General features: G+C 56.8%; 1 protein-coding gene across 4 annotated transcripts; it reads left to right on the top strand.

The window, feature by feature from the left end:
- The first annotated feature begins 28 nt into the window (after nt 1–28).
- On the top strand, nt 29–13,129 carry PRR7 (proline rich 7, synaptic). 4 transcript variants are annotated; one of them, XM_030326694.1, is made up of 3 exons: nt 29–3,507; nt 11,726–12,378; nt 12,568–13,129. In XM_030326694.1, the coding sequence occupies exons 2-3, from the start codon at nt 11,967–11,969 to the stop codon at nt 12,963–12,965; spliced, it is 810 nt and encodes a 269-aa protein (XP_030182554.1). In that variant the 5' UTR covers nt 29–3,507; nt 11,726–11,966; the 3' UTR covers nt 12,966–13,129. The 4 variants fall into 4 exon arrangements, with proteins under 4 accessions (XP_030182554.1, XP_030182572.1, XP_030182563.1 ...); XM_030326712.1 differs by lacking the exon at nt 29–3,507 and adding an exon at nt 3,524–3,803; XM_030326703.1 differs by lacking the exon at nt 29–3,507 and adding an exon at nt 4,218–5,258.
- The last annotated feature ends 160 nt before the right edge of the window (nt 13,130–13,289 follow it).

The raw sequence follows: 13,289 nt of genomic DNA, 5'->3' as shown, positions 1-13,289 counted from the left end.
GAAGTGGGAAGGGATCAGAGGTGGGCCTGGTGGGGGCTGCCCTTCCAACAAGGCCCTGAACCCTCCCCCTCACACTCCCCCCACCCCCAGCTGATCTTGGAGTAGCCTCTCCAGGCAGCCAGGCCTTGGTGGCCTTTGGGCATACCCAGTGGGTTCTCAGTTTCCTAGATGGGATGAAGCCTAAGGGAAGAAGCCTTGGGTTCCCACTAGGGTGTGAGTCTGGCGCTACCTGTACTAGAGAGGCAGGCTCAGCTGGTAGGGTCCCTTCCAAGGCCAAGGTGGTCTGGCCACCAGTTGTGGGCTTGGAGCAGCCCGGGGAGCAAGGCGGAAGCTGCTGTTAGAAACATCTACCCACTGTCTTACCTGGACACCTGTTGTGTGCTCGGCCTAGGGCTGGTATGTTAGAGCCATCTCTCTGCCCTGGGAGCAGGAAATGTGGCTGGGTAGAGGTGAGACAGTGGTGATGCTGGGAGTTAGGCTGTGGCAGAGGTCAGTAGGGATCAGCCATGAGGGCATCAGGGAGGGTTCTCTGAAAATATTTGAGCCAGGCCTTAAAGGAGACATTCACCTGGGCACATAGGGATTGGGGCAACATTCCATAGCATCCCATCTATGCAAAGACAGGGATGAGAGTCTGTTGACAAGTCTGTCCCAGACTTCATAAACCTGTTGCTGCACCATAGTCCATACGCAATGCCCCCAGCCCCCCAAGGATGCTCTGTAACCACAGTAAGGGTTTGTTCTAGGCTAGGTACTAGTGCCACAGGGGCCACATGAGCTTTGCAGTTGGACAGTTCTGGGTTCAAGTCTCATCAGGCCGCTTTTCAAGCTAGCTTTGCATAGGCCCTTCTCTTGTCTAGAAAGATGGGTGTGATACCCATCACCTCATAGGGCAGCTATGAGAATCCATAAAAGCGGCCAGTCCCTTCTTTGAGCCCCTGGGTCACTGGCAGGACTCTTGCCTCCTAGGAGAGTGGGTGCTGGGTGCCAGGCTAATAGCTATCTCCAGGGCAGCCAGAAGGCTCTAAGCACTGATTAAGCAGAAGGGGCCTCTGGTGGTGGCTCAGCTCTTGGTAGTAGGTGGGACGAGTGCTGCTGCTTCTTGAGGGAAACTGGAGAGGGCCTTGCCCAAGGTCTTCCAGCTGGTTAATGGCTGCTGCAGAATGGTGAGGAAGCCAGCTGAAAATGAAGCTGGATCCTACCCATAAGTGTAAGTTTGGGGCCTAAGGTACATTTGCTCTGTTTTGGTGGGAGGGCAGTTCAGTGTGCAGAAGACAAAGCCCACCCTGATCAGGTGTGCAAGGGTGAGTGGGTGCCAGGTGGACCAGTAGGTCCCTGGAGCACTCTGCCTGTAGGTAGGTCACAACCTCCCACCAGGGACCTCCCACAGTCCCCCTTCCCTGGTACGCACCCAGGGAACTCGTTGGCTACAGTTCACCTCATCAAAGCTCTTGCCACAGTGAGTTCCTTAGCAGTGAAAACTCCCAGAATTCACTTCCCAACAAGCCTTTCTTAAGGTCACCTAACCACCCAGCTCTATGGTGGGAATTGGCGACCCAGATGTAGACAAGGCCCCCGCCAGTTTGGAGCTCTCTCTGGTAGGGAGATAGAAATGGGAACAGGTAAGACCTAGTGTGATCAGCACTGTGGCAGGGATGATTCTAGACCTGGTGGGGCTGGGACTGCTGAGGAGGTGGGGGTCAACGCCCCTATGGCCACAAAAATGTCAGAGTTAGTACCCTCCAGGATTCAGAGCCAGATATACCTAGGTGGAGGAGCCAGATGGATGGTCTAGGGCCTCTAGTGGTTTAGCATGGCTTGGGGTGGGTGCAGTGGGGTGAGTGATGAGTGTGTGATAAGTGAAAGAGGGGAGCAACTGGAGCCAAAGTCAGCACTACACTGGGCTTTGAAAGCCATGTAAAAGATGCCTCATCTAGAAGGCAAGGGAATCCCTGAAAGATTTTAACTGGTTTTGTCAGGGTGTCCGCTTAGCATGTACAAAGGCACCCCATGTTTACTTTGGGGAGCCTCCTGTCTCAGTCCATGTGGTTTAGATGGGGCTGGGTTTACACCCCCTGTGTACACATACACCTAGAGTGTGGGACCCAGCTGTTAGAGATCTTTGGTTGCAAGCGACAGAACTGTTCTCCAACTAACTTAGAGTGTTAAAAAGGTTATGGAGGGATGTGATAGGAAGAACCAGAACTGGGGCACCTCCAGGGTCTTAGTCACAGTCCCCATTCTCATCAGGATATGACCCCCAGAAGCAAGATGGCTACAGCCATGTTTGTGTCTGCATCACTGAGCCTGACTGCAAACCCAAGGAGCCCAAATGGCCCAGCTGGAAATCTGCCCACTGTTCACTGGGGGAGCAGGGCACTTGGGTTCACAAGCCCAGTATGATGGCACCCAGGGGGTGCAATGAGTCCCCCCCGCGCCGATGAAATAGGGTGCCTTGTAACCAAAGAAAAGGAGATGGATACTGGGTGGCTGAACACATATCCCTCCAACTGGATTGGTTCACTGAAGGATACTAAGCCAAAATGAATCCAAAAAGAGTCTTTTGGGGGGCTGGCTAGAATTATTGGGAAAGAATTGAGGTTCTCTTCTCTGGGGTTGGGTGGCAGGATATAAACCTAGAGCTGGGGCAGGGAGGTCATCCTTGCCACCACATGGGAATTTTCAAGAATGATGCAAACGGAAGAAAGAGTGGAGAGAATAGATACATGTCTGATACCATTGTTGGGACACCTGGAACCAATTGTGATCGTAGCTAAAATCTACCTCTGGATTTCTCAGTTACATGAGTCAAACACTTCTGCGTCCAAGCCTGTTTGTTTTGGGATTCTGTCACTTGCAAACCAAAATGTCCCAGCTGGTATGGTGGTGGAGGGTTTTGTTTTTTTTTTTTTTTAAGTTTAATTGTTTTTGAGAGAGAGCGCCCGCGCGCAGGGGAGGGGCAGAGAGAAGGGGAGAGAATTCCAAGCAGGCTCTATGCTGTCAGTGTGGTGCCGGACACTGAGGTTACTCTCACTAGTGCTCACCTCTGTACCCTGGGTATGAGCAGGGTCCATGAAGCCCAAGGCTATGGATCCAGCACTGGGTCTCCTCCCCGTACCACTTCTTAGTAGAAGTGGTGATGTATGCTCACTGAAGACACACTGGGAGGGGCCATGAGTTGGGAGGGGCCATGCCTTGGTGAGCTGGAACAACATTGGGGTAACCTGCCTGCTCCAACTCTTGCCCACTACATGTGTGCTGTGCATTTCAGGATGTGGCCGGTGCCTGGACTTGTGTGTGCTTTCCGGGTTGAGCTGTATGTGTGTGTCAGCTGCTTGACTGAGCATCCTGTGTGCTCGGCCGATTGTGTACACCCGGTCTGCCTGCGTGCTCCCGTTCCGGACAGCCTGTTGCCAGGAGCGGTGCGGAGTGGCGCGTGCTTTCCCTGTGCAGGGTGAACCCAGCGCCCCGCGTGTGAGTCTCCGCGCCTGAATCTCCGCGCGGCAGGTGGGTGCCAGGTCCTCCGCCTTCGGCTCCCAGGACAGCCTCCTCGCTGGCGAAAGGCTGGGGGTGGGGGCCCCCTGCCGGCTGCCGCGCGCGCGCGCACGCCGGGCTGGTACGCGCCGTGTACGCGCCCGTGCGCGCCCCGAGGCTCGAGCCCAGCGCTCGCAGCCGCCTTCGCTGCCACAGTCAGCTACCCGGGGCCGCCGTCGCCGCCTCCCCCAGGCCGGGGGCTCTGTCCGCGGGGCCGGCACCACTCGCCCCGAGCCAGGAGGACGAGCTCGAGGAGGATGTCTGGGCCCGTGAGTACCGCGGCGGCGGCGGCGGGCCGGGCGGGCCCGGAGCACGGGCAGAAGATGGTCCCGGGCTGAGCCCCTCCCCGCGGGCAGCTCCGAGCTTTGGCCCCGGGTCGCGGCCTCGGACCCCCGCCCCGGCCAGCCCCTCCCCCAGCCTACTCCGGAGGGAGGAAGGGAGGGAGGGAGAGGGAGGGCGCCAGTGAGCGAGGGAGCCAAAGCCGGGCGCGAGCCGCCACCGGTTCGCTTGGAAACGGTTGCCACAGCAACGGGGTTGCGCTCCCAGGCAACGCGGCTGCGGGGCGGCGACGCCCCCTCCCGCCCCTCCCCCACCCCACGCGGGGCCGCAGCCCAGGGGCGCAGGGGGAGTGGGGGTGCAGGGACTCGCCCTCGAGCGGTGGGGGTAATAACTTCACCCGTCTGGGTGTGCCTGCCTCCACAGCTCCTCGAAGATGGGGGTGGGGGGGTGAGCGGCCCCGTGGGCACGAGCTAGCTCCCACGTGGCTGCAGTCGTCGCAGCAGGGCTCTTGGGGTGGCTGCAAATGTGGGGGCGGCCCAGCCCCTGGGCCTGCCGCGGGAGGAGGAGGCTTGATGGCTGCGTCCGTCCGGCGTCTGTGTTCCGACACCCCCACCACCACTACCACCACTCGCCAGCAAAATGGTCTGACCCGAGTTGGGTGCCACAGAGGCGATGTTCCTTACCAGGGGAGAAGAAAGAAGCTTACGTCCCTCCTCCTCATGGCCAGGGCATATGCCAAACCGCGGCTAGGGCCGGTGATGGGTTTCTGCTCCACGTTCCAAGCCACCATTCTCCAGGGAGTGGTGGGAGCAGAGTGGGTAGAAGCAGAGGAAAAGGACATTGCTGACCCAGGGAAGCTGAAGCTCAGGCCAAATGGGAGCGCCCCAGCCCATTGTCTGGATCACAAGTGTCCCTTTCTTGTCTGAGCACAAAGCCCAGACTGTGCTGGGTGGCATGCAGGTTGGCCAGCAGGCAGGCCAGCGCCACATGGAGATGCGCTGTCCTCCAGGGGAGCTCCTCTGGGAGGAGAATGGCCTCTGAGTCAGAGGAAATGACCTCTGGCTCCTCTCCCAACCTCCCCCAGCCGACAGCGGCAGGGTGCTGGGGAGAGAAATGGTCCTCCTGCCAGCTCTCCCAGACCTGACTCAGCAGATGCCAGCCTCCAATCACAGACCTTGGACTCAACAGCCCAGTGACCACAACCACCATTGGGTTTCCTTTCCCATCCAGGGAAGTGTCCTGGGGCACCAGAGGTGACCGTTACCCCAGACATTTGAGGCCTTGGCATAAGATGTCCTTAGACGGGTGGTGCCCGAACTCAGTCCTGAGTCTTGATGCTGCAGGCAAGAGTGCCCTTGGAATTATTCACAGGCTCCTTTCATTCTGTTCCTGCTGTGTGTTGAGTGTTCTGCATTCATTATCTCCTAATCTTTACAATTGTGCAGGTAAGTTTATGATCCCCATTTTAAAGATGAAGACTCCAAGGTTCAGGGAGGTAACATGATCTCCCCAAGGTCACACAACCAGTAAGTGGTGGAACTCAGTTTTCAGTGAAGGTTTCTCTCCTGGCACAGCAGCTCTCTGCCTGCCATACACCATCTATTGCGGAAAAGAACTGTAGGGCCTTCTAGAGGAGCATTCTTAACTTCCTTTCATATTCTTCCAGTGAGGAAATTCCCTACGTCTTTCAAGCCTTAGTACACTTTTCCTTCTTCCACCAAAATCAGCCAGATTCTTGCTCACCCAGATGTTCTATAGGACTGTGCTGCTGCTGGGCTGGCTCCCTTCCTCCATATTCTCTCTCTGGGCGAAACTAAGGAGTGAGGGCTACCTCAGTTACCTGAGAACCCCCCAATGCCCAAATTCTTGGTTTTTGGGCTCTGTGGCCTGATCAGCTTGCAGCCCTAGCTGTGGTAGAATTCAGCAGAGATGGGCCCATCCATGTACTGCTGGCTACTGTGGGTGCTCATTTATAGTTCAGCTGGTGGAAACCCTTGGGCCTCTAGGGCCCAAGGAGCAATGGAATGAGTGAGGTGGGCCGGGGAGCTGCCCAGCTGCAGTTTATGTCACCATGTGAGAATGTGGACTTGGAATGACCAGATAATTTTTAAGATGAACCAAGAATCCAGACTTTTATGTAAAATCTCCTGGGTTTTAAATTTGGCAACTAATCAGGATATTTTTAAGAATTGATTGTGGGCCAACAAAACATGCCCATGAACTGTGTCCAGCCTGAGAGTCACGAGGCCATGACTTCTGGTCCATGGTAAAGCGATGGTAGTTTCTGCTGGACCACTTCCAGGTTTGTGTAGATATAGTGCCATGGGCTGGTTTCCATATTTGAGCCTCTTGAGGCTGCGAAGTGTTGGCTTTTGGTTTGTCACATGCAGCTGTGTACACCAGTCTTGAAGTGTTTTCACTTCCCTCATCAGTTTTGCTCCACTGTTGGCAATCCTAGGCAGGTCTCATCATCCCTGTCTTACAGGCAAAGAAACTCCAGCTCAGACATGGGAACAGCTGGGATGGAGCCACACAGCCTAATTTGAACCCTAGCTCTCTCTTTAGTGCTCTGTGTGTTATGCCTGGCTGACTCTCTGAAGAGGGCATCTTCGTCTCCCCCTCCCCCCCACCCCAGCCCCTGAGGTGTGGCCAACTCCCTTGGAGGAAGAGATGTGAGTACAGTAGACACTGAGCCATGCAGGGCCCCTCTGCCCACAGCTCTGTGTGACCCCGGTCTGTTGTCCTGTTCACAGTTTCCAAGCCCTGGGTTCCTGGCCCAGTGCCAGGGTTGGGTCACAGAGGTGCTACCTGTAGCACCTCTAGTACCTGTAGTACCTTGGCCTAACTGGAAATGAGGCTCTGGTAAGCTCTACGCCTGGCTGACTATGGCGGCAATCCTCTCTCTGGCCTCAGTTCGTCTGTCTTGGTGTGGGAGGAGTGTAAAATTGTTACCAGTGCCTGCCTTCCTGCCAGGACAGTGGGCCTTGCAGTCACCTGGACTTCACAACCCCCTGGCTATGTGGGCCTGAGCTGGCCCAACTCCTTGTCTGTAGAATGGGGATGGCAGCAGCCACCTCCTGGGTGTGAGATAATGAATGTGAAGAGGCCAGCAATGGGACTGGCATGTGCTGGATATGCAGGACAGGTTAGCCATCCTCACTCTACATACCACATTCTCCCACTGCTGTCCCCTGGTCTGAGTCTTTGTCCCTTCGCTTGACTGGTGGCTCTGAGTACCTTATGACCCAAAAACCCTGCCATCTGGGATTCCCTCTGTCCATTCCAGAGCCCCTCGCATATGCCTCCATTTTCTTTTATTCACATGGATGATGGGTCCTCATCTCACTTGTAAACCACCCTGCGAAGGTCGAGAGCTGGGTGATGGCTTCTCTCTCACTGACTTTTTGGTGAATGGCTGACATTTCCCAGGAGTGAATTGGATGCAGACCCAGCTCTTTTTTTTTAAGATTTTATTTATTTATTTATTTATTTGGTGGGGGGTGGGGACAGAGGGAAAGGGAGAGAGAGGAGCTGGAGCAGGCTCCATGCCCAGTGTAGAGCCTGACATGGGGCTTGATCTCATGATGGTGAGGTCATGACCTCAACCAAAATCGGGGGTCAGACACTCAACCGACTGAGTCATCCAGGTGCCCCCAGATCCATTCTTGAAGTGTTTCCTGTCCTGTGGCTATAAGACCAAACAGGGAACTAGGCATCTCCAGTCACTCCTACCAAGTGGTTTTGGAGCTGCCATCTGTGTGCCAGATGACAAGACAGATGCAACCTCTGGAGTCGCACACAGGCAACCGCAGCACACTTTGACATCCCTGGATTTCTCCAACCCTGGGGAGTAAGGCCACCTGGAGCTGACTTGTCCAGCAAAGTGACAGTGAGGCCATGAAGCTGAGTAGTAAGTGTGGGGGCAAGAACTTCGGGGAAAGAAAGGACGACTTAGCAGTGCAGGATGGAAACACAGGCTGGTTGCAGAGGGAAGGGCACTGAGAGGTGAGGCTGAAGATGCCTTGGCAGGAGTTCATCCCAGAGGCCATGATCTAGGTCAGTTCTCCAAGTGTGCTCTCTGGACCACATCATCAGCATCTGCTGGGAATTTGTTAGAAATGCAAACTCTCGGGTCCAACCCCAGACCTACTGAAGCAAACACTGGGAGCAGAGCCCAGCACTCTGTTTTAACAAGCCCTCCCCATAGCTCTGACGCTGATTCAAGTTTAAGAGGCACACATCTACACCGTCTTAAAGAGCTAGGCTGCTTCCCGAAGGGGTGGGAGTTGCCAGAGGATTCAGGCAGGAAAGGGCCTGGGGGAAACGACAATGTGGAAAGTGGGTAGGCTGAACAGGAGCATAGCATGGAAGTACAGAGGGCGGTGGCAAGCATGGTGACAGGGGCCCAGGTGAGAGATGATGGGGGCCTGGCGAAGTAGTGGCAGGGGGACCAAAGTAAGTAGACAGATGAAGGCACAGTGCACTGAGGGTAAAAACAGGATTTAGTGGCTGGAGCAAATGGTGGGCCCTTTACTGAGATAAAAGATCTAGTACATTTTAAGGGTCTAAGATTACTGGGGTTCTTCATGCAGAGGAGCAATGTGGTAGATGCCCACAGCAGTGCACCAGGCACCAGAATAAGAAATCTGTGTGACCTTGGGTATCGTTTGATTTCTTTGAGCCAAGTGCTCTCATCTGTCAAATGGGAGGAATGCTAACCTAGTTTGTAGGATGACTGAGAATGATTTGTGACATCCAGCCCTCAGGCAGGGAGCACCTAAAGGACATGCACATCTCTGCATTCCCAGCTCCGAAGCTGCCATCATCAGCACTAATGTGTGCTGGGCATCTCCAAACCCTTTGCATGGACTAGCTCAGTTTTCACCATGGTCACTGATGGGGAAACTGGCATTACAGAGGTTAAGAAATTCACCCCTGGGGTCTTGTTTGTGTCCCCCTGCTGTACCCCAGTGAGTGTGTGGCCTAAGAAAACATACAAAACAATACACTCACAAACACTGTAAATAAATCAAGATGGAGTCCTAAAAAAAAATGTTCAAATAACCTGCAAGAAGGTAAGAAAGGAGAAAGAAGAAACAAATCATAAAATGGCAGACTTAAGGGGGTAGGCACAACCCCTAGCACACAGCTGGAGTTGGACAAATGCGGTATTTGCTCTGGAGAGGATGGAGAGGATGGAGAGGGTGCGTGACTGTGAGTAAGAGGTGGCAGGCAGGATCTGCACTGAAGGGCTCCCCAGACACAGGCAGGAGCCTGCACAGAAGTACGAAGGGGTAAAGGGACAGCTCTTTGAGGAAGATTGGAGAAGCCTGGTCTGTCAGGAAGAGCATCTGGAAAGGTCTCTTGACATTTATGTGTTGAGCACCTACTGTGGATTAGATGAAATGTACTAAGCAACTCCCTGTGGGCCAGACACAGGCCGGAGGGAGGCCTCTGGCAGGACCCATGCCCTCTGGGCCTGCCAGAGTACCACTGAGTGAAGTAGTAGCCTAAGAGGGAGTGTTTAGCATCAAACCCATGCCCACTCAAACTGGGCACTGGCGCCAGCATGACAGAGAGCGGCCTAATCCATAAAATATGGCGGTGATTCCTGCCTCCTTGCTGAGGGGCCACATTGGCACCCAGAGAGTCTTGGTTGTGGCCTGCCTCTGTCCACCTTAATGCCCAGTCAGCTGAGCTGGGCCCCTCAGGGCAGAGTCTCTGTTATTTGTTCCTTGTTAACCTTGGAGCTGCCATCCCATTTCTCCACTCTATAGCGTTTTCCTACTCTTGAGCTGAGGCATGGTGGCCAGAAGCCCCAGGGCTTTGGTGCGAAGGAACAGAAAGATATGTTTTGGCTACAAGCTGGCCAGTCAGCTCAGTATCCCCATGGCTGCCAAGTCTTCATGTGCCAAGTGCTCACGTGCACTGGGCTCTTCATTTATGTCTCAGTGGTCTTGTAATGGAAAGTATTTTGACTGACTCTCGATTCAGACTCAGCTAAATCCTTACTCCTCCCCTTATCAGCTGTGTGACCTGGGGCAAATCATTTCTCTGGCCCTGTTTCCTCATCTATCAAATGGGCCCCCACTGAGAAGGAGGTATTACATATGTGAGATTCCAAATGGAAAGGGCCTAGAACAAGGCTTGCATGCAGTAGACAGTCCTTGGCAGGTATTTCTATTTCTAATTCAGCTAAACTCCTTCACCTCCAGTCCCAGAAGTACCTTTTCTGATCTGGAGCTATTCCTGCTCTGCAGGCCAAGGGGCCCCCTAGTTATTGCCAGCTTCCTCAGAGCATTCCTGAAAATTCCTGTGGGCTCAGGAAAAGGAGAACAACAGATTTAATTAACTCCCAGTGACTGGCAGCATCGTGTTTTTATCTGGGCTGCGTCGCCATGGCAGCCTCATGGCAGGGTTGTGGAGGGGGCGGGTGGAGCTATTGTTCTTGCCATTGTCTGTTCTGGAACACAGGCCCAGGAGAAAGGGACTGGCACGGGGACCAAGTGGCACATGGCATAAGGCAGCCAGAGAATCAGACAGGATCCATCTGGGAGAAGTGTGGGGTGGCCCGTGGCCTGGCTTCCCCCCAGCTTGCTGCCAGAACAGTCTGAGACAGCTTGATGTGGACCTCCTGCTTGGAGCTCAGGCCCACCACGGCCCCCAGAGCTAAATGTGTGTGTGTGCCTTGGATATGTTGAGGATGGGGGACTGTCCATGGGGCTCCTGGAAGAGGGGCCCACAAAGTAGCTCAAGCAGCAGCACTCTCCCACCCCTGGCTAGGGTTTTGTGGCCAGGCTTGGGTTCAAATTAAGGCACTGCCATCTGCCCTCTACACAGCTAATTGCCACCTCCCCATCCCCTCTGTCTGCAAAACAGGAATAACTGCAGTTACCCTAAAGGGTTATATGTGAAAACCCTGGGTATAAGGCATTCAACAAGGGCACCCTTCTGTTCTGCGGGGGTGGTGAACAATCGCCTGCTACCCGTCACTCCACAGTCAGGGCTCCATCCTACATACCTCAGGATGCGAGGTTCCTCTCTAAACCCTGGCTGTAGAGAGGAAGGAGGAGGCAGAACTAGAGGCGCCCATGGGCCAGGTGATACACGTGCAAACGAGCTACTTTTCCTACCCTCTGCAGAAACGTAAAGGAATTGATAAGGCCTACTGGTGCTAGGAGGGTAGGGCCAATGAGGCTGCGAACTGGTAGGAGGCTGGGGAAACAGGCTGGGATCTGACAGGCGGAGGCGCCTAGAGGAAAGGAAAAAAGGGAACAGCCCACGCCCGGACGTGCAGACAAAAGCAGGCCAGTGGCACGCAGTAACAGCCGGAACGACCCCTCCTGAGCCTCTTCTACAAGAGCGGCGACGACCAGGAGGCCCGCAATGCGGACCTAGATGTTCCATGCTTTGCGCGGCCATGGGTAGGAGCGGGTACAAGGCCTAGAGCGGCGGATGCCTAGGGCTAAAGCTGGCGTCGGTGGGCTGCTTGTGGGGCTATAGGAAGTGGGCCACCCTTTCCCCGCCGCAAAGCAACCGCGCAGAAACTCCTCTTCAGCGCCCTGAGGGTCTGTCCACGGGCCTCTGAAACCCTTTCCGAGCTGGGGTACCCCGTGGGGTAGCGAACCTCCCTTGAGTACAGAGGCCGAGACTGGCCTTCGCGCGCCCTCTGCTGGCCTGCCTGGAGTCCCCTCGGCTCAGCTGCGGCGGCGGCCGGGTCTCAGATCCGGGAAAGCCCTACCGGGGAAACCTCGAGGCATGACGTCATCCCCGTGGTGACGTCACCGCCCCGGGGGGAGTGCGGGGGTTCCCGCAGAGGAGGCTTCCCCAGAACTGCGCAGGGCACGGGCGCAGGCAGGGAAGTCGTCGGGGCTGCAACGCGCCTTCACCGCGCCCTGTGTCTGTTCTACAGGTCCCGCGCGGCCCCGGGTGAGGCCCACCCGCGCTCCCACCGGCGCCATGGGAAGGAGCGGGCGCCGCTGCTCTTGCCCCCCGCCGGCGCGCGCACGACTTGAGCCCCGCCGCGAGCAGCCCCCGGCCGCAGGTCCCCGAGTGACGCTGGCGGCGCCTGGGAGCGTGGCGCGGGCCCGGGGCCACGTAGAGGAACCCAGTGTCCAGTGAAGCAGCCGAGGACCCGCCGCCCCGCCGCCGCCATGGTTATGTCCCAGGGCACCTACACGTTCCTCACGTGCTTCGCCGGTTTCTGGCTCATCTGGGGTCTCATCGTCCTACTCTGCTGCTTCTGCAGCTTCCTGCGCCGCCGCCTCAAACGGCGCCAGGAGGAACGACTACGTGAGCAGAACCTCCGCGCCCTCGAGCTGGAGCCCCTCGAGCTCGAGGGCAGCCTGGCCGGAAGCCCCCCAGGCCTAGCGCCGCCACCACCACCGCAGCGCGGCCGCCTCGAGGCGCCGGCGCACGCGCATCAGCACGTGCACGTCCACCCGCTGCTGCACCACGGGCCGGCGCAGCCGCACGCACACCCGCACGCACACCACCACGCGCTTCCTCATCCGCCGCCCCCGCACCTCTCAGTGCCGCCGCGGCCTTGGAGTTATCCGCGTCAAGGTAAGCCCAGACCTCTGCCGTGGGCAACGAGGGCCACTGAGAGGTGGGCGGGATCACTACTAACAGGCGAGCCTTCCATGGGACAGCCTCCCAGAGAACCTAGGAGGTAGCGGGCTGGGCCTGGGGTTGGCAGCTGGCCGGAGGCCAGGGACGGGTGGCCTCACCCTCGGAACATTTCCCACTCCGCAGCGGAATCGGACATGTCCAAGCCACCGTGCTATGAAGAGGCGGTGCTGATGGCCGAGCCGCCGCCGCCCTACAGTGAGGTGCTCACGGACACGCGCGGCCTCTACCGCAAGATCGTCACACCCTTTCTGAGCCGCCGCGACAGCTCGGAGAAACAGGAGCAGCCGCCGCCCAGCTACAAGCCGCTCTTCCTGGACCGGGGCTACACGTCAGCGCTGCACCTGCCCAGCGCTCCGCGGCCAGCGGCCCCCTGCCCTGCGCTCTGTCTGCAGGCGGACCGTGGCCGCCGGGTCTTCCCCAGCTGGACCGACTCGGAACTCAGCAGCCGCGAGCCGCTGGAGCACGGAGCTTGGCGCCTGCCGGTCTCCATCCCCTTGTTCGGGAGGACTACAGCCGTATAGAGGGGCGTCCGGCGTTCCGGGCCTCACCCGCGAACTCGTGGCCTGACTGCGGGGCTTTTTAAACGCTTCCCTTGGACTGCGGGGAGGGGTGGGGAGGGAGGGATTTCTTACCCCGTTTGTTACATTTTGAGGATAATAAAGGTGTGTGATCTGGTTTGGTACAAGCGGAGGGGGCACCCACTGCTTGCGCCCAAGGTTTTGGTAGCCAGGCGTGCCTGGGCCTTGGCGACCCAGAACCTGAACGCGTCTTCTGGCTAAAAACTGACCTGAGGTTGAGGAACTAAACTTCACAGGCTGATTCCCCTGGGAGCTCCAGACCCTACC

The sequence above is a fragment of the Lynx canadensis genome, chromosome A1 (genome assembly GCF_007474595.2).
Source record: "Lynx canadensis isolate LIC74 chromosome A1, mLynCan4.pri.v2, whole genome shotgun sequence".
Lineage (NCBI taxonomy): Eukaryota > Metazoa > Chordata > Mammalia > Carnivora > Felidae > Lynx > Lynx canadensis.
The sequence above is the reverse complement of the archived record's forward strand: the minus strand, read 5'-3'. Positions and strand labels throughout refer to the sequence as shown.